The 21,305-nt window shown below is 40.7% G+C and overlaps 4 protein-coding genes across 4 annotated transcripts; all 4 read left to right on the top strand.

Annotated features, from left to right (window-relative positions):
• Positions 1 to 597: 597 nt before the first annotated feature.
• LOC309401232 (olfactory receptor 6C3-like) lies at positions 598 to 1,551 on the top strand (the record flags this gene model as incomplete). The annotated part of the gene is made up of 1 exon (XM_081970301.1): positions 598 to 1,551. The coding sequence occupies one exon, from the start codon at positions 598 to 600 to the stop codon at positions 1,549 to 1,551; it is 954 nt and encodes a 317-aa protein (XP_081826427.1).
• Positions 1,552 to 6,698: 5,147 nt separating this feature from the next.
• LOC309401231 (olfactory receptor 6C1-like) lies at positions 6,699 to 7,652 on the top strand (the record flags this gene model as incomplete). Its single annotated transcript, XM_081970300.1, has 1 exon — positions 6,699 to 7,652. One exon carries the CDS (start codon positions 6,699 to 6,701, stop codon positions 7,650 to 7,652), a length of 954 nt encoding a protein of 317 aa, XP_081826426.1.
• A 5,918-nt stretch (positions 7,653 to 13,570) lies between these two features.
• On the top strand, positions 13,571 to 14,524 carry LOC309401230 (olfactory receptor 6C3-like; the record flags this gene model as incomplete). Its single annotated transcript, XM_081970299.1, has 1 exon — positions 13,571 to 14,524. The coding sequence occupies one exon, from the start codon at positions 13,571 to 13,573 to the stop codon at positions 14,522 to 14,524; it is 954 nt and encodes a 317-aa protein (XP_081826425.1).
• A 5,365-nt stretch (positions 14,525 to 19,889) lies between these two features.
• On the top strand, positions 19,890 to 20,843 carry LOC309401229 (olfactory receptor 6C3-like; the record flags this gene model as incomplete). Its single annotated transcript, XM_081970298.1, has 1 exon — positions 19,890 to 20,843. The coding sequence occupies one exon, from the start codon at positions 19,890 to 19,892 to the stop codon at positions 20,841 to 20,843; it is 954 nt and encodes a 317-aa protein (XP_081826424.1).
• Positions 20,844 to 21,305: the final 462 nt, after the last annotated feature.

The raw sequence follows: 21,305 nt of genomic DNA, 5'->3' as shown, positions 1-21,305 counted from the left end.
TGACTACATATGTAATTTTTTTAAAAAAACACATGTGTAATCTAGAAGTAAAAGTCCTAGATTCTCCTTTAAGTATATAAAGTCTTCCATAAGATTTTACTATAAGATTTGAAATATAACCATGCCCTTTCAGTGGTGCAGGATAAAAATCACATTTTGAAGGTGTTGGAAGCTGAAGTAGAAATAATTCCAAGTAACATTTTTTTTCTGGTGGATTTGTTTAATTTGATTCATATAACTCCATTTGAAATGTTGCAATTCATTATTGAAATGCACTTTTCTGAATTTTGTAAAGCTCTTAGGTGCATTTTAGGCCTTCTAAAATCATTAAGTGGTTTAATTATTATTATTATTATTTTTGCTATGCCATGTTATAGATTATTAGCTCCCCCAGAAAGGGAAGTTTTATTTTGTGGAACCAGAGATGGAAAAGTCATTTTCAGGACACTGTTAATCTAAATAAATTGCATCACATCCAACTTCTACACGTAGAGTAGCCTTTTCAAGGCAGGAGTGCAGTTATTCAGCTGAATATTCATACTTAGTGGAATCATTGTTTTCCTCTATTGAATTCCTGATCAGAGTTCTATCGTAACCATGAAAAGTAACGAATCGAGAATCAACGAGTTCATACTTCTTGGCTTCACAGATAGTCGGAGGCTACAGCTCCTGTTTTTTGTCATTCTTCTATTTGCCTACTTCTCCACAATTACTGGAAATGCTGTGATTATCGTTTTGGCTAATATAGACTACCGACTACAGACCCCGATGTATTTCTTCCTCTGGAATTTTTCCCTTTTGGAAATTGGATTTACCACTGCTGTCATTCCCCAAACTTTGTCCCATCTTTTGACGGGCCACAAAAACATTCCTTATGTTGGTTGCATGATACAGTCTTTCATGTATTTTCATCTGGGTACCACAGAGTTCTTCCTCTTGGCTGTCATGTCCTACGATCGATACCTGGCCATCTGTAACCCCTTACGCTACCCATCCATCATGCAAAAGAGTTTATGCACCTTGCTGGTTTTCTGTTGCTGGATTGGAAGCTTCCTCATCATCATCAGTCCTTTTGTGATCTTCCTACAGTTTCCAATGTGCGACTCAAACATCCTGGACCATTTCTTCTGTGACAACACACCATTGATCCAACTCCTATGTGGGGACACGGGATTTCTTCAACTCTTTGGATTCGTCACCGCTGTGATTTCTTTGCTGGGGACATTGAGCATTTCAACGGCTTCCTACATCAACATAATTAAAACCATCTTGACTATCCCATCTGCTACAGGGAGAAAGAAAGCTTTTTCCACCTGTGCTTCTCACTTCATTGTGGTGTCCATCACTTACGGGAGCTGCATCTTCCTTTATGTCAGCCCATCCCAGGCAAGCAAAGTGGAGTTTGGCAAAATCGTGGCCATTCTCAACACGATTGTTTCCCCTTTACTGAATCCTTTCATCTACAGCTTGAGAAACCAACCAGTTCAGGGAGCCTTTAAAGATCTGTTGAAACAGGTTGTAGTCTTTATTAAAGGTCCAAGGAAAACCTGAGCACACTGTTCCTTGTGGACTTGGTATATCTTGACCTCTTGTTCAAAGAGATGAAAAAATATACAGTTATTTGGTGCTTTGGAGTAGCATTTCCTATGGCCAGAACTCCATGGTTGACCCTGTTAATTTTGTGGAATATCACTTGAAGTTATACAGCACTGAGGGGTCTGAAAATATGAGGTCTTTCTGTTAAATTAGTATCATCTAATAAGCGTCATATGGTGGTTTTGTATCTCTTTCTTTTCCCCTAAATCCTAAGAGTAGAGAGAGATTTTTCAAAGTTGGGAGTAGAGGAAAGAGAATTTACTTGGGACACCAGAATCTTTTAGAATCGTGAGTTGTAGAGATAGAAGTGACTTTGGAGGTCTTTTAGTCCAACCCTCTGCTCAAGGCAAGTGATCTTATCCCATTCCAGTCAAAAGGTTGTCCAGTCTATTCATGAAAACCTCTACTGATGGAGCACCCAAAACTCAGAGAGCCAGTTTATTCCAAATGCCACTAGTTTTTACTGTCAGAAAACTTCACCTTATTTCTACGTTGGCCTTTTTGCTTTAACAAGCTTCCTCTTTTCCTTGGTCCATCCCATAAACGTCACATTGATAGTTCCAAATTTATTTTTCAAGAATGTTTCCACTCACGATGGCTCTCTCTATGTTGCCTTCCCATGCAGCTGTCGCAGAATCAATGCTCCTTGGCATTTAATTGCCCCACTATTACATTCACACCGATAACAACTTCCCAAAGATCTTGGGTTCCACGATTGAAGGTGGGAATTGGCCACCATTCCTAACCGCCATTGGGCTCAGCCCCGCATCCTCAGGGTGAGTGTATAAAAAAGGAATTGGTGAGTTTGTGAAATCAAGACTTGGATGGACACAGTCAAGTTTGCGTTGGGAAGAGGTGGGATGAAATGTTAATGAAGAGAACACGGTTGGACAAATCTGAACCCCTCAATAGCCATTCGGAAGGAGGCTAAATTTACTGAGATGTAAAAAAAAAAGATGTTGAGACTCAAGAAAGAGTACAGTGAAGAGCAACAAATGGGATTAGGGAGGTCAAGAATGGGTGTTGCATTTGGGCATGTTTAGTTTCAGGAAAAGAAGGACCAGGAGTGACATGATAGCTGTCTTCCAATATCTCAGGGGCCCCTACCAAGAAGTGGGGGCTGACTTATTCTTCAAATCACCTGAAGGCCATACAAGAAGCAATGGATGGAAACGAATCAAGGAGACAACTCACCCACAAGTAAGGAAAAATTTCCATGACAGTTAGAACAATTAATCAGTGGAGCAACTTGCCTCCAGAAGTTGTGAACGTTCCAACACTGGAAGTTTTTAAGAAGAGATTGGACAACCATTTGTCTTAAATGGGGTAAGGTTTCCTGCCTGAGAAGGAGGTTGGACTAGAAGACCTCCAATCTCCCTTCCAACTCTTTTATTCTAGTATATGAGGAGATGGGTTCTCACCCAAGAATCCATCTTTGGAAGTTCTCTGAATAAGAAATTACATGTTCTATGTTTGACTTGCATCTGGCTGTCCATTAAATCCAAATGTATAAAATTGCCCTAATTTACATGAGGTGGCTATTGAGCTTATTATTTGACCCCATCTCCCTCTGTGCTTCCTGCTCCCCCTCTGCCTATCTTATTAATTCATATTACCATTCTTATATCTATTTTTTTAACATGTTGCTATTGTTATATCTCTAGCTACTTTTACTGTTATAAGCCACTTAGAGTAGCAGCATAGGCAACAAATAAATTTAACAAACAAATAGATACGTAATTCCACAAATGGTGTCCGTTAATGCAAACTTATAAACAATTCTTGTGCCTTGTTTCAGTAGCTGTATGTATATGCACAAGCAGACACATACACAGACAATAAAATAATCCTTCTATATAGTTGTCTTAAATCATTTCGTGATGGAATGGGTAAAAATGGAGCCTGGACTTCAGTCCTATAAATAGATATATGTGGGCTTATATAAAACTCTCCTTCTACGTAGGCTGGCTGGCTGGCTGGATAGATAGATAGATAGATAGATAGATAGATAGATAGATAGATAGATAGATAGATAGATAGATAGATGGATAGCTGGATGGATGGATGGATGGATGGATGGACAGATAGCTGGATGGATGGATGGATGGATGGACAGATAGCTGGATGGATGGATGGATGGATGGATGGATGGATGGATAATAGAAAATAGATGAGGGATAGATAATTGGTGATGGGTAAATGGAAGATGGATAGTTGATCAGATGCTAGACGATAGAAAATAGAAAATAGATAAATGATAGATAATTGGTGCTAGATAGAAAATAGATAAAAAAAGATAATTGGTGATGGATGGATAGGTGATCGATAGTTGATCAGATACTAGATGATAGAAAATAGATAAATGATTGATAGAAGACAAATATTGAGAGAGAGAGAGAGAGAGAGAGAGAGAGAGAGAGAGAGAGAGAGAGAGAGAGAGAGAGAGAGACAGACAGTCAGACAGATAGTTAGAAAGAGAGACAGACAGACAGACAAGCTGGCAGACAAGAGATGTGGAGGGATAGATAATTAATTAAAAAAAACTTTGGTTTTTTTGCCAACTTTGGTGACAATTTTGTGTTCATTTCCCCATTTGGGTTTCACATTACTCAAATGCTTCATATCTGTCCGCTGATGAGATTTTTCTCCACTGATGGTGAAAATGGAAGGATTTACTATATATTCCTGGCAGTCATCTGGTTATTAGCTCTCTGTCTGAGAGTCCTTGAGGCCTCTTGGCTGTGCTAATGACCAGATGTCTCCAAAGGATATAAATGACCATTCTCCACCCTTCAGTCAGAACTGAAGAAGCTTCTTAGATGAAAAGTGAAACCTCTTCAAGTCAAACCAAGAAAAACCAGTTGCCCTTTGGAAAAAAGGACCCGGGAGACAACCATGATAGACCTGAAGCCATTTTGTCGACATCTTTAGGGCTTCCACAGTGAGGCCGGGTGGAGCTGTGGGAACATTAGTTGTGAGGTAGAGATAGCTGGGGGATGGGTAGCCAATATTCCATTCTTTCTCATGGGTGCCAAGGATGCTCGACCAGGTGTTGGAAGGGCATGGAACATTGCCAACTGGAGTTGGGACGGTGACCTGATTTGATGGACCTATGACCTGAAGGGCAGGGGCTTTGGACTTTGACTTGGCCATGGTGTGTGTGGCCTAGTCAACCTCCTTCACCAAGGTGGGGGGCATTTTGACTTTCTCCAGGTTCCAGAGGCTTTCCTCGAGCCTCTGGGAGGGTGAAAACTGTCTCCCCTAGGCCCCGGAGGCCCTCGAGAGGCTGGAATTGGGCCCATTTCCGGCCTTCCAGAACTTCCAGGAGGCCCGTCTTGCCCCCTCCCTGATTTTCCACGCAGGCGTTGCACTCACCTCACATCCAAAATGGGCTGCGTGAGATTCCTGGGAGGGGCAGAGTGGGGTGGGAGGGGCAGGGTGGGCGGGGCCAGCCAGTTGTGGAATTTGGAGGTTCTCAAAACTAGCCATAAAATTAGCTACGGGTGATCCCAAACCTGGGTGGACCTCTAGCAGTCCACCCCTGGTCTTTAGGAGAACTAAGGCAGAGCCTATGTTGTTTGATTTCAGGCTATTCCCCAATTTTGAAATTGTTCAATGAATAAGAATTACCACTCAAGAAGGGACATTAGGATTTGCTCATTATCTATAGGTGGAAGTTCTCAAAAAGTTTCTCTCTGGATTCTATAGCCTTGAGGTGATTATAGTAGTGGAGAAGTAACTCAAGAGACTGCTTCCCCCTTCCCTAAGAATGCCTAACAGAATCCATTAGGGACCTCAATGTAGCATTCTCTCCATTGCTTAAAGCAAATGCATCTTTTTCTCAGCTTCTCCTGGATGCCTTCTGCAGGTCTCAAGAAGAAAGCATTTCTTTGATGGAATCACACCTGCTGCCTTCATATCACCACACACATTCACCTTTTCTTTTGTGCATGTCAACTGAACAACACTAGCATTTTGCAGTTGTTGTTTTTTTAAATAAAGGTTTCAACTGATGTTTGGTGAAGAAAATCCCATGGACACCAGGATTCTAAAACCCCCATCATTCCATATCTCTCTATTTTAGTACTCCAAGACTGAAGAGATATGAAAAGTGAGTATGTCTTCCAATTTCCTAGAAGGGCAAAGATGTCTTAGCTTAGGAGGCCAATCAATTGCGTGAACTCTTTTAGAAATAGGAATAGGAAAGTTCTTTATTGGCCAGGGGTAATTGGACACATAAGGAATTTGTCTCCGATGTGTAAGCTCTCGGTGTACATACCAGCAACGAAGTGGGAAGTCACAGGTCATAAATCATAAGATATAAACAACAAGTGATAAAGGATGAGATACCAATGCTAGAAGGTAGGAGGAAAGATGAAGAGATGAGAAAAAGGGGAAGATGATTAAACAGTCAGTTGTCTGAAATGGTGTAGGATCTCCTGCTTAAGCCTAGAGTTGGACGGAAGGATCTTGAAAACAATGCAGCTCTACTACATAAGTGATAAAAATATGACTACAAGTGTAAATTAAAAAAAAAACATATGTGTAATCTAGAAGTAAAAGTTCTAGATTCTCTTTAAAATATATAAAGTATTCCATAAGATTTTACTATAAGATTTGAAATATAACCATGCCCTTTCAGTAGTGCAGGATAAAAATTACATTTTGAAGGTGTTGGAAGCTGAAGTAGAAATAATTCCAATTAACATTTTTTTTCTGGTGGATTTGTTTAATTTGGTTCATATAACTCCATTTGAAATGTTGCCTTTCATTATTGGCATTCCTTTTCTGAATTTTGTAAAGCTGTTAGGTGCATTTTACGCCTTCTAAAATCCTTAAGTGGTTTATTTCTTATTATTATTTTTGCTATGCCATGTTATAGATTATTAGCTCCCCCAGAAAGGGAAGTTTTATTTTGTGGAAGCAGAGATGGAAAAGTCATTTTCAGGACACTGTTAATCTAAATAAATTGCATCACATCCAACTTCTACACGTAGAGTAGCCTTTTCAAGGCAGGAGTACAGTTATTCAGCTGAATATTCATACTAAGTGGAATCATTGTTTTTCTCTATTGAATTCCTGATCAGAGTTCTATCGTAACCATGAAAAGTAACGAATCGAGGATCAACGAGTTCATACTTCTTGGATTCACAGATAGTCGGAGGCTGCAGCTCCTAATTTTTGTCATTCTTCTATTTGCCTACTTTTCCACAATTACTGGAAATGCTGTGATTATCATCTTGGCTAATATAGACTACCGGCTACAGACCCCTATGTATTTCTTCCTCTGGAATTTTTCCGTTTTGGAAATTGGATTTACCACTGCTGTCATTCCCCAAACTTTGTCCCATCTTTTGACGGGCCACAAAAACATTCCTTATGTTGGTTGCATGATACAGTCTTTCATGTATTTTCATCTGGGTACCACAGAGTTCTTCCTCTTGGCTGTCATGTCCTACGATCGATACCTGGCCATCTGTAACTCCTTACGCTACCCATCCATCATGCAAAAGAATTTATGCACCTTGCTGATTTTCTGTTGCTGGATTGGAGGCTTCCTACTCATCATCGGTTTCTTTGTGATCCTCCTACAAATTCCAATGTGCGACTCAAACATCCTGGACCATTTCTTCTGTGACTACACACCATTGATCCAACTCCTATGTGGGGACACGGGATTTCTTCAACTTTTTGTGTTCGTCAGCGCTGTATTTTCTTTGCTGGGGACTTTGAGCATTTCAGTGGCTTCCTACATCAACATAATTAAAACCATCTTGACTATCCCATCTGCTACAGGGAGAAAGAAAGCTTTTTCCACCTGTGCCTCTCACTTCATTGTGGTGTCCATCACTTATGGGAGCTGCATCTTCCTTTATGTCAGCCCATCCCAGGCAAGCAAAGTGGAGTTTGGCAAAATCGTGGCCATTCTCAACACGATTGTTTCCCCTTTGCTCAATCCTTTCATCTACAGCTTGAGAAACCAACCAGTTCAGGCAGCCTTCAAAGATCTGATGAAACAGGTTGTAGTCTTTATTAAAGGTCCAAGGAATACCTGAACACAGGGTTCCTACTGGACTTGGTATATCTTGATCTCTTGTTCAAAGAGATGAAAAAATATACAGTTATTTGGTGCTTTGGAGTAGCATTTCCTACGGCCAAAGCTCTATGGTTGACCCTGTTAATTTTGTGGAATATCCATTGACGTTGTCCAGCACTGAGGGGTCTGAAAAAATGAGGTCTTTGTGTTAAATTAGTATCATCTAATAAGCGTCATATCGTGGTTTTGTATCTCTTTCTTTTCCCCTAAATCCTAAGAGTAGAGAGATATTTTTCAAAGTTGGGAGTTGAGGAAAGAGAATTTACTTGGGACGCCAGAATGTTTTAGAATTGTGAGTTGTAGAGATAGAAGTGACTTTGGAGGTCTTTTAGTCCAACCCTCTGCTCAAGGCAAGAGATCTTATTCCATTCCAGTCAAAAGGTTGTCCAGTTTATTGATGGAAACCTCAACTGATGGAGCACCAAAACTCCGAGAGGCAGTTTATTCCAAATGCCACTAGTTTTTACTATCAGAAAACTTCACCTTATTTCTAGGTTGGCCTTTTTGTTTTAACAAGCTTCCTCTTTTCCATGGTCCATCCCATAAATGTCACATTGATAGGTCCAAATTTATTTTTCAAGAATGTTTCCACTCAAGATGGCTCTGTCTAGGTTGCCTTCCCATGCAGCTGTTGCAGAATCAATGCTCCTTGGCATTTAATCGCCCCACTATTACATTCACACCGATAACAACTTCCCAAAGATCTTGGGTTCCACGATTGAAGGTGGGAATTGGCCACCATTCCAAACCGCCGTTGGGCTCAGCCCTGCATCCTAAGGGTGAGTGTATAAAAAAGGAATTGGTGAGTTTGTGAAATCAAGACTAGGATGGACACAGTCATGTTTGCGTTGGGAAGAGGTGGGATGAAATGTTAATGAAGAGAACACGGTTGGACAAATCTGAACCCCTCAATAGCCATTCGGAAAAAGGCTAAATTTACTGAGATGTAAAAAAAAAAGGTGTTGAGACTCAAGAAAGAGTACAGTGAAGAGCAACAAATGGGCTTAGGGAGGTCAAGAATGGGTGTTGCATTTGGGCATGTTTAGTTTCAGGAAAAGAAGGACCAGGAGTGACATGATAGCCGTCTTCCAATATCTCAGGGGCCCCTACCAAGAAGTGGGGGCTGACTTATTCTTCAAATCACCTGAAAGCCATACAAGAAGCAATGGATGGAAACGAATCAAGGAGACAACTAACCCAGAAGTAAGGAGAAATTTCCATGACAGTTAGAACAATTAATCAGTGGAACCACTTGCCTCCAGAAGTTGTGAATGCTCCAACACTGGAAGTTTTTAAGAACAGATTGGACAACCATTTGTCTGAAATGGTGTAAGGTTTCCTGTCTAAGAAGGAGGTTGGACTAGAACCTCGGCATCGCATCCTCCCACATACATCCCTGCGGCCAATTCGCTCGCACAGGGAGGGCCTTCTCCTAGTGCAGTCCACGAGGCAATGCCAACGGGCGACACCGAGGAGTAGGGCCTTCTCTGTGATGGGCCCAAACCTCTGGAATGACCTCCCCCCCGACATTAGAACCACTACTGACCTCCACTCCTTCCTCAGAAATTGAAGACACACCTGTTCCGACTGGCTGGTCTGGCATAATTTATAACGTCCACCTCCTGGCATACACATTCTTACTGGCTTTTAGAGGGATAGTTTTTAAATTTTTTGATATGACATTGGGATTTTAAATTTTGTACATTTCGATTTATTTATTTAGCTGTACAGTTTGGCATATTTTATCCTCCTCTTATATATGTATTTATATATGTATTTATGTAGTTATTACTATGTTTTAATTTGTTGTATCTGGATACGGACTGTACACCGCCCCGAGTCCCTTTCGGGAGAGGGGGCAGTATATAAACGCTAATAAATAAATAAATAATAATAAATAGAAAATCTCCAATCTCCCTTCCAACTCTGTTATTCTAGGATATTAGGAGATGGGTTCTCACCCAAGAATCCCTCTTTGGAAGTTCTCTGATTAAGAAATCACATGTTCTATGTTTGACTTGCATCTGGCTGTCCATTAAATCCAAATGTATGAAATTGGCCTAATTTACTTGAGGTGGCTATTGAACTTATTATTTGACCCCATCTCCCCCTGTGCTTCCTGCTCCCCCTCTGCCTATCTCTTTAATTCATATCGCCGTTCTTATATTGTTATTGTTATTGTTTTGTCATGTTGCTATTGTTATATCTGTAGCTACGTTTACTGTTATAAGCCACTTAGAGTAGCAACATAGGCAACAAATAAATTTAACAAACAAATAAATACGTAATTCCACAAATGGTGTCCGTTAATGCAAACCTATAAACAATTCTTGTGCCTTGTTTCAGTAACCGTACGTACATGCACAAGCACACACATACACAGAAAATAAAATAATCCTTCTATATAGTTGCCTTAAATCACTTTGTGATGGAATGGGTAAAAATGGAGCCTGGACTTCAGTCCTATAAATAGATATATGTGGGTTTATATAGAACTCTCCTTCTACGTAGGATAGCTAGGTTGGATGGATGGATGGATGGATGGATGGATGGATAGATAGATAGATAGATAGATAGATAGATGGATGGATGGATGGATGGATGGATGGATGGATAGATAGATAGATAGATAGCTGGATGGATGGATGGATGGATGGATAATAGAAAATAGATGGGGGATAGATAATTGGTGATGGATGGATGGATGATGGATAGTTGATCAGATGCTAGATGATAGAAAATAGAAAATAGATAAATGATAGAAAATTGGTAATGGATGGGTGAATGGATGATCGATAGTTGATCAGATGCCAGATGATAGAAAATAGAAAGTAGATAAATGATAGAAAATTGGTGCTAGATAGAAAATAGATAAATATAGATAATTGGTGATGGATGGATAGATGATCGATAGTTGATCAGATGCTAGATGATAGAAAATAGATAAATGATTGATAGAAGACAAATATTGAGAGAGAGACAGAGAGAGAGACAGACAGACAGATAGATAGAAAGAGAGACAGACAGACAAGCTGGCAGACAAGAGATGTGGAGGGATAGATAATTAATTTTAAAAACTTTGGGTTTTTTACCAACTTTGTTGACAATTTTGTTTTCATTTCCCCATTTGGGTTTCATATTACCCAAATGCTTCATATCTGTCCGCTGATGAGATTTTTCTCCACTGGATGGTGAAAATCGAAGGATTTACTATATATTCCTTGCAGTCATCTGGTTATTAGCACTCTGTCTGAGAGTCCTTGAGGCCTCTTGGCTGTGCTAATGACCAGATGTCTCCAAAGGATATAAATGACCGTTCTCCACCCTTCAGTCAGAACTGAAGAAGCTTCTTTGAAGAAAAGTGAAACCTCTTCAAGTCAAACCAAGAAAATCCAGTTGCCCTTTGAAAAAGGGACCTGGGGGACAACCATGATAGACCTGAAGCCATTTTGTCAACATCTTTAGGGCTTCCACAGTGAGGCCGGGTGGAGTTGTGGGAACATTAGTTGTGAGGTAGAGAGAGCTGGGGGATGAGTAGCCAATATCCCATTCTTTCTCATGGGTGCCAAGGTTGCTCGACCAGGTGTTGGAAGGGCATCGAACATTGCCAACTGGAGTTAGGAGGGTGACCTGATTTGATGGACCTATGACCTGGAGGGCAGGGGCTTTGGACTTTGATTTGGGTGGGGGAAATCCTGCGTCCTTCAGAGTTGGATTTTCACCAGCTGGGTCAAGACGACATCCCAAATAAATATATTCTTTGAGGAAACTCGAGGCCTCAGTGTTTTGATTGCTTTGGGGTTGATACTTGGACCCCTGACACATGATCTGGATAACTGAGGATCTCCATAGACCTGTCTTGGGTTAGGTGAAAGGAGTCTTCAGGCAGGGGTGGACTTCAAACATTTCAGCAATGGGTTCTCTGCCTGGTTGCTGGGTGGGAATGGCCATGGTGTGTGATGTCTAGTCATCCTCCTTCACCAAGGTGGGGGGGCATTTTGACTTTCTCCAAGCTCCAGAGGCTTCTGTATCCACTGGGACCCGGAGGCCCTCAAGAGTCAGGAATTGGGCCCATTTCCGGCCATCCAGAACTTCCAGGAGGTCCGTCTTGTCCCCTCCCTGAGCTTCCGCGCAGGCGCTGCACTTACCTCTCATCCAAAATGGATTGCGTGAGATTCCTGGGAGGGGCACAGTGGGGTGGGAGGGTCAGGGTGGGCGGGGCCAGCCAGGGGTGGGATTTGGAGGTTCTCCAAACCAGCCATAAAATTAACTACGGGTGATCCCAAACCTGGGTGGACCTCTAGCAGTCCACCCCTGGTCTTTAGTAGAACTGAGGCAGAGCCTATGTTGTTGGATTTCAGGCTATTCCCCAATTTTGAAATTGTTCAATGAAGAAGGATTACCACTCAAGAAGGGACATTAGGATTTGCTCATTATCTATAGGAGGAAGTTCTCAAAAAGTTTCTCTCTGGATTCTATAGCCTTGAGGTGATTATAATTGTGGAGAAGTATCTCAAGAGACTGCTTCCCCCTTCCCTAAGAATGCCTAACAGAATCCATTAGGGACCTCAATGTAACATTCTCTCCATTGCTTAAAGCAAATGCATCTTTTTCTCAGCTTCTCCTGGATGCCTTCTGCAGGTCTCAAGAAGAAAGCATTTCTTTGATGGAATCACACCTGCTGCCTTCATATCACCACACACATTCACCTTTTCTTTTGTGCATGTCAACTGAACAACACTAGCATTTAGCAGTTGTTGTTTTTTTTAAATAAAGGTTTCAACTGATGTTTGGTGAAGAAAAACCTATGGACACCAGGATTCTAAAAACCCCATCATTCCATATTTCTCTATTTTAGCACTCCAAGACTGAAGAGATATAAAACGTGAGTATGTCTTCCAATTTCCTAGAAGCACAAAGATGTCTTAGCTTAGGAGGCCAATGAATTGCGTGAACTCTTTTAGAAATAAGAATAGGAATGTTCTTTATTGGCCAGGGGTAATTGGACACACAAGGAATTTGTCTCTGATATGTAAGCTCTCGGTGTACATACCAGCAAGGAAATGGGAAGTCACAGGTCATAAATCATAAGATATAAACAACAAGGGATAAAGGATGAGATACCAATGCTAGAAGGTAGGAGGAAAGATGAGGAGATGATTAAAAGGAGAAGATGAGTAAACAGTCAGTTGTCTGAAATGGTGTAGGATATCCTGCTTAAGCAGAGAGTTGGACTGAAGTACCTTGAAAACAATGCAGCTCTACTACGTAAGTGATAAAAATATGACTACATGGGTAAATTAAAAAAAAAAAAAACATATGTGTAATCTAGAAGTAAAAGTCCTAGATTCTCATTTAAGTACATAAAGTCTTCCATAAGATTTTACTATAAGATTTGAAATATAACCATGCCCTTTCAGTGGTGCAGGATAAAAATCACATTTTGAAGGTATTGGAAGCTGAAGTAGAAATAATTCCAATTAACATTTTTCTGGTGGATTTGTTTAATTTAGTTCATATAACTCCATTTGAAATGTTGCATTTCATTATTGGCATTCCTTTTCTGAATTTTGTAAAGCTGTTAGGTGCATTTTACACCTTCTAAAACCATTAAGTGGTTTAATTATTATTATTCTTTTTGCTATGCCATGTTATAGATTATGAGGTCCCCCAGAAAGAGAAGAATTACGTTGTGGAACCAGAGATGGAAAAGTCATTTTCAGGACACTGTTAATCTAAATAAATTGCATCACATCCAACTTCTATACGTAGAGTAGCCTTTTCAAGGCAGGAGTGTAGTTATTCAGCTGAATATTCATACTAAGTGGAATCATTGTTTTCCTCTATTAAATTCCTGATCAGAGTTCTATCGTAACCATGAAAAGTAACGAATCGAGAATCAACGAGTTCATACTTATTGGCTTCACAGATAGTCGGAGGCTGCAGCTCCTGTTTTTTGTCATTCTTCTATTGGCCTACTTTTCCACAATAACTGGAAATGCTGTGATTATCGTCTTGGCTAATATAGACTACCGGCTACAGACCCCTATGTATTTCTTCCTCTGGAATTTTTCCGTTTTGGAAATTGGATTTACCACTGCTGTCATTCCCCAAACTTTGTCCCATCTTTTGACGGGCCACAAAAACATTCCTTATGTTGGTTGCATGATACAGTCTTTCATGTATTTTTATCTGGGGCACACAGAGTTCTTACTCTTGGCTGTCATGTCCTACGATCGATATCTGGCCATCTGTAACCCCTTACGCTACCCATCCATCATGCAAAAGAGTTTATGCACCTTGCTGGTTTTCTGTTGCTGGATTGGAGGCTTCCTACTCATCATCGGTCCTTCTGTGACCTTCCTACAGTTCCCAATGTGCAACTCAAACATCCTGGACCATTTCTTCTGTGACTACACACCATTGATCCAACTCCTATGTGGGGACACGGGATTTCTTCAACTTTTTATGTTCGTCACCATTGTATTTTCTGTGCTGGGGAGTTTGAGCATTTCAGTGGCTTCCTACATCAACATAATTAAAACCATCTGGACTATCCCATTTGCTTCAGGGAGAAAGAAAGCTTTTTCCACCTGTGCCTCTCACTTCATTGTGGTGTCCATCACTTACGGGAGCTGCATCTTCCTTTATATCAGCCCATCCCAGGCAAACAAAGTGGAGTTTGGCAAAAACGTGGCCATTCTCAACACGATTGTTTCCCCTTTGCTCAATCCTTTCATCTACAGCTTGAGAAACCAACCAGTTCAGGAAGCCTTCAAAGATCTGTTGAAACAGGTTGCAGTCTTTATGAAAGGTCCAAGGAAAACCTGAGCACACTGTTCCTTGTGGACTTGGTATAGCTTGATCTCTTGTTCAAAGAGATGAAAAAATATACAGTTATTTGGTGCTTTGGAATAGCATTTCCTATGGCCAAAGCTCTATGGTTGAACCTTCTAATTTTGTGGAATATCCATTGACGTTGTCCAGCACTGAGGGGTCTGAATAAATGAGGTCTTTCTGTTAAATTAGTATCATCTAATAAGCCTCATATGGCGGTTTTGTATCTCTTTCTTTTCCCCTAAATCCTAAGAGTAGAGAGAGATTTTTCAAAGTTGGGAGTAGAGGAAAGAGAATTTACTTGGGACACCAGAATCTTTTAGAATCGTGAGTTGTAGAGATAGAAGTGACTTTGGAGGTCTTTTAGTCCAACCCTCTGCTCAAGGCAAGTGATCTTATCCCATTCCAGTCAAAAGGTTGTCCAGTCTATTCATGAAAACCTCTACTGATGGAGCACCCAAAACTCAGAGAGCCAGTTTATTCCAAATGCCACTAGTTTTTACTGTCAGAAAACTTCACCTTATTTCTACGTTGGCCTTTTTGCTTTAACAAGCTTCCTCTTTTCCTTGGTCCATCCCATAAACGTCACATTGATAGTTCCAAATTTATTTTTCAAGAATGTTTCCACTCACGATGGCTCTGTCTATGTTGCCTTCCCATGCAGCTGTCGCAGAATCAATGCTCCTTGGCATTTAATTGCCCCACTATTACATTCACACGGATAACACCTTCCCGAAGATCTTGGGTTCCACGATTGAAGGTGGCAATTGGCCACCATTCCAAACCGCCATTGGGCTCAGCCCTGCATTCTAAGGGTGAGTGTATAAAAAAGGAATTGGTGTATTTGTGAAATCAAGACTAGGATGGACACAGTCATGTTTGCGTTGGGAAGAGGTGGGATGAAATGTTAATGAAGAGAACACGGTTGGACAAATCTGAACCCCTCAATAGCCATTCGGAAGGAGGCTAAATTTACTGAGATGTTAAAAAAAAAGATGTTGAGACTCAAGAAAGAGTACAGTGAAGAGCAACAAATGTGATTAGGGAGGTCAAGAATGGGTGTTGCATTTGGGCATGTTTAGTTTCAGGAAAAGAAGGACCAGGAGTGACATGATAGCCGTCTTCCAATATCTCAGGGGCCCCTACCAAGAAGTGGGGGCTGACTTATTATTCAAATTCCCTGAAGGCCATACAAGAAGCAATGGATGGAAACGAATCAAGGAGACAACTAACCCAGAAGTAAGGAGAAATTTCCATGACAGTTAGAACAATTAATCACTGGAACAACTTGCCTCCAGAAGTTGTGAATGCTCCAACACTGGAAGTTTTTAAGAAGAGATTGGACAATCATTTGTCTTAAATGGTGTAAGGTTTCCTGCCTGATAAGGAGGTTGGACTAGAAGACCTCCAATCTCCCTTCCAACTCTGTTATTCTATTATATGAGGAGATGGATTATCACCCAAGAATTCATCTTTGGAAGTTCTCTGATTAAGAAATCACATGTTCTATGTTTGACTTGAATCTGGTTGTCCATTAAATCCAAATGTATAAAATTGGCCTAACTTACTTGAGGTGGATATTGAACTTATTATTTGACCCCCATCTCCCCCTGTGCTTCCTGCCCCCCCTCTGCCTATCTCTTTAATTCATATCACCGTTCTTATATTTTTCTTGTTATTGCTTTATCATGTTGCTATTGTTACATCTGTAGCTACTTTTACTGTTATAAGCCAATTAGAGTAAGCCCGTGGCAACATATTCAACAAATAAATTTAACAAACAAATAAATACGTAATTCCACAAATGGTGTACATTAATGCAAACTTATAAACAATTATTGTGCGTTGTTTCAGTAACGGTACATACATGCACAAGCACACACGTACACAGACAATAAAATAATCCTTCTATATAGTTGTCTTAAATCACTTTGTGATGGAATGGGTAAAAATGGAGCCTGGACTTCAGTCCTATAAATAGATATATGTGGGTTTATATAAAACTCTCCTTCTACGTAGGATAGATAGATAGATAGATAGATAGATAGATAGATAGATAGATAGATAGATAGATAGATAGATAGATAGATAGATAGATGATATAGATAGATAGATAGATAGATAGATAGATAGATAGATAGATAGATAGATAGATAGATAGATAGATAGATAGATAGATAGGTAGGTAGGTAGGTAGGTAGGTAGGTAGGTAGGTAGGTAGGTAGGTAGGTAGGTAGGTAGGTAGGTAGATAGATAGATAGATAGATAGATAGATAGATAGATAGATAGATAGATAGATAGATGATAGATAGATAGATAGATAGATAGATAGATAGCTGGATGGATGGATGGATGGATGGATAGCTGGATGGATAATAGAAAATAGATGAAGGATAGATAATTGGTGATGGATGGATGGATGGATGGATGGATGATGGATAGTTGATCAGATGCTAGACGATAGAAAATAGAAAATAGATAAATGATAGATAATTGTTGATCAGATGATAGATGATAGAAAATAGATGAATGATTGATAGAAGACAAATATTGAGAGAGAGAGAGAGAGAGAGAGAGAGAGAGAGAGAGAGAGAGAGAGAGAGAGAGAGAGAGAGAGAGAGAGAGAGAGAGTCAGACAGATATTTAGAAACAGAGACAGACAGACAGACAAGCTGCCAGACAAGAGATGTGGAGGGATAGATAATTAATTTAAAAAACTTTGGATTTTTTGCCAACTTTGGTGACAATTTTGTTTTCATTTCCCCATTTGGGTTTTATATAACCCAAATGCTTCATATGTGTTCGCTGATGAGATTTTTCTCCACTGGATGGTGAAAATGGAAGGATTTACTATATATTCCTTGTAGTCATCTGGTTATTAGCTCTCTGTCTGAGAGTCCTTGAGGCCTCTTGGCTGTGCTAATGACCAGATGTCTCCAAAGGATATAAATGACCGTTCTCCACCCTTCAGTCAGAACTGAAGAAGCTTCTTAGATGAAAAGTGAAACCTCTTCAAGTCAAACCAAGAAAAACCAGTTGCCCTTTGAAAAAAGGACCCGGGAGACAACCAGGGTAGCCCTGAAGCCATTTTGTCGACACCTTTAGGGCTTCCACAGAGAGGCTGGGTGGAGCTGTGGGAACATTAGTCGTGAGGTAGAGAGAGCTGAGGGATGGGTAGCCAATATTCCATTCTTTCTCATGGGTGCCAAGGATGCTCGACCAGGTGGTGGAAGGGCATGGAGCATTGCCAACTGGAGTTGGGGCGGTGACCTGATTGGACCATTTGAGGGACCTATGACCTGGAGGCCAGGGGCTTTGGACTTTCATTTGGGTGGGGGAAATCCTGGGTCCTTCAAAGTTGGGTTTTCACCAGCTGGGCCAATACAACATCCCAACTAAATATATTCTTTGAGGAAACTCGAGGCCTCAGTGTTTTGATTGCTTTGGGGTTGTTACTTGGACCCCTGACACATGATCTGGATAACTGAGGATCTCCATAGTCCTCTCTTGGGTTAGGTGAAAGGAGCCTTCAGGCAGGGGTGGGCTTCAAACATTTCACCAATGGATTCTCTGCCGGGTTGCTGGGTGGGCGTGGCCATGGTGTGTTTGGCCTAGTCATCCTACTTCAGCAAGGTGGGGGGCATTTTGACTTTCTCCAGGCCCTGGAGGCTTTCCTTGAGTCTCTGGGAGGGTGAAAACTGTCTCCCCTGTGCCCCGGAGGCCCTCAAGAGGCTGGAATTGGGCCCATTTCCGGCCATCCAGAACTTCCAGGAGGTCCGTCTTGACCCCTCCCTGAGTTTCCGTGCGGGCACTGCACTTACCTCACATCCAAAATGGGTTGTGTGAGATTCCTGGGAGGGGCAGAGTGGGGTGGGAGGGGGCAGAGTGGGCGGGGCCAGCCAGGGGTGGGATTTGGAGGTTCTCCAAACCAGCCATAAAATCAGCTACGGGTGATCCCAAACCTGGGTGGTTATAGTAGTGGAGAAGTAACTCAAGAGACTGCTTCCCCCTTCCCTAAGAATGCCTAACAGAATCCATTAGGGACCTCAATGTAGCATTCTCTCCATTGCTTAAAGCAAATGCATCTTTTTCTCAGCTTCTCCTGGATGCCTTCTGCAGGTCTCAAGAAGAAAGCATTTCTTTGATGGAATCACACCTGCTGCCTTCATATCACCACACACATTCACCTTTTCTTTTGTGCATGTCAACTGAACAACACTAGCATTTAGCAGTTGTTGTTTTTTTTAAATAAAGGTTTCAACTGATGTTTGGTGAAGAAAAACTTATGGACACCAGGATTCTAAAATCCACATCGTTCCATATTTCTCTATTTTAGTACTCCAAGACTGAAGAGATATAAAATGTGAGTATGTCTTCCAATATCCTAGAAGGGCAAAGATGTCTTAGCTTAGGAGGCCAATCAATTGCATGAACTCTTTTAGAAATAGGAATAGGAAAGTTCTTTATTGGCCAGGGGTAATTGGACACATTAGGAATTTGTCTCCGATGTGTAAGCTCTCGGTGTACATACCAGCAACGAAGTGGGAAGTCACAGGTCATAAATCATAAGATATAAACAACAAGTGATAAAGGATGAGATACCAATGCTAGAAGGTAGGAGGAAAGATGAAGAGATGAGAAAAAGGGGAAGATGATTAAACAGTCAGTTGTCTGAAATGGTGTAGGATCTCCTGCTTAAGCCTAGAGTTGGACGGAAGGAGCTTGAAAACAATGCAGCTCTACTACATAAGTAATAAAAATATGACTACATATGTAATTTTTTTAAAAAAACACATGTGTAATCTAGAAGTAAAAGTCCTAGATTCTCCTTTAAGTATATAAAGTCTTCCATAAGATTTTACTATAAGATTTGAAATATAACCATGCCCTTTCAGTGGTGCAGGATAAAAATCACATTTTGAAGGTGTTGGAAGCTGAAGTAGAAATAATTCCAAGTAACATTTTTTTTCTGGTGGATTTGTTTAATTTGATTCATATAACTCCATTTGAAATGTTGCAATTCATTATTGAAATGCACTTTTCTGAATTTTGTAAAGCTCTTAGGTGCATTTTAGGCCTTCTAAAATCATTAAGTGGTTTAATTATTATTATTATTATTTTTGCTATGCCATGTTATAGATTATTAGCTCCCCCAGAAAGGGAAGTTTTATTTTGTGGAACCAGAGATGGAAAAGTCATTTTCAGGACACTGTTAATCTAAATAAATTGCATCACATCCAACTTCTACACGTAGAGTAGCCTTTTCAAGGCAGGAGTGCAGTTATTCAGCTGAATATTCATACTTAGTGGAATCATTGTTTTCCTCTATTGAATTCCTGATCAGAGTTCTATCGTAACCATGAAAAGTAACGAATCGAGAATCAACGAGTTCATACTTCTTGGCTTCACAGATAGTCGGAGGCTACAGCTCCTGTTTTTTGTCATTCTTCTATTTGCCTACTTCTCCACAATTACTGGAAATGCTGTGATTATCGTTTTGGCTAATATAGACTACCGACTACAGACCCCGATGTATTTCTTCCTCTGGAATTTTTCCCTTTTGGAAATTGGATTTACCACTGCTGTCATTCCCCAAACTTTGTCCCATCTTTTGACGGGCCACAAAAACATTCCTTATGTTGGTTGCATGATACAGTCTTTCATGTATTTTCATCTGGGTACCACAGAGTTCTTCCTCTTGGCTGTCATGTCCTACGATCGATACCTGGCCATCTGTAACCCCTTACGCTACCCATCCATCATGCAAAAGAGTTTATGCACCTTGCTGGTTTTCTGTTGCTGGATTGGAAGCTTCCTCATCATCATCAGTCCTTTTGTGATCTTCCTACAGTTTCCAATGTGCGACTCAAACATCCTGGACCATTTCTTCTGTGACAACACACCATTGATCCAACTCCTATGTGGGGACACGGGATTTCTTCAACTCTTTGGATTCGTCACCGCTGTGATTTCTTTGCTGGGGACATTGAGCATTTCAACGGCTTCCTACATCAACATAATTAAAACCATCTTGACTATCCCATCTGCTACAGGGAGAAAGAAAGCTTTTTCCACCTGTGCTTCTCACTTCATTGTGGTGTCCATCACTTACGGGAGCTGCATCTTCCTTTATGTCAGCCCATCCCAGGCAAGCAAAGTGGAGTTTGGCAAAATCGTGGCCATTCTCAACACGATTGTTTCCCCTTTACTGAATCCTTTCATCTACAGCTTGAGAAACCAACCAGTTCAGGGAGCCTTTAAAGATCTGTTGAAACAGGTTGTAGTCTTTATTAAAGGTCCAAGGAAAACCTGAGCACACTGTTCCTTGTGGACTTGGTATATCTTGACCTCTTGTTCAAAGAGATGAAAAAATATACAGTTATTTGGTGCTTTGGAGTAGCATTTCCTATGGCCAGAACTCCATGGTTGACCCTGTTAATTTTGTGGAATATCACTTGAAGTTATACAGCACTGAGGGGTCTGAAAATATGAGGTCTTTCTGTTAAATTAGTATCATCTAATAAGCGTCATATGGTGGTTTTGTATCTCTTTCTTTTCCCCTAAATCCTAAGAGTAGAGAGAGATTTTTCAAAGTTGGGAGTAGAGGAAAGAGAATTTACTTGGGACACCAGAATCTTTTAGAATCGTGAGTTGTAGAGATAGAAGTGACTTTGGAGGTCTTTTAGTCCAACCCTCTGCTCAAGGCAAGTGATCTTATCCCATTCCAGTCAAAAGGTTGTCCAGTCTATTCATGAAAACCTCTACTGATGGAGCA

This window comes from Natrix helvetica (assembly GCF_964273705.1).
Source record: "Natrix helvetica genome assembly, chromosome: Z".
In the NCBI taxonomy this organism is placed as follows: Eukaryota; Metazoa; Chordata; class Lepidosauria; order Squamata; family Natricidae; genus Natrix; species Natrix helvetica.
The sequence above is the reverse complement of the archived record's forward strand: the minus strand, read 5'-3'. Positions and strand labels throughout refer to the sequence as shown.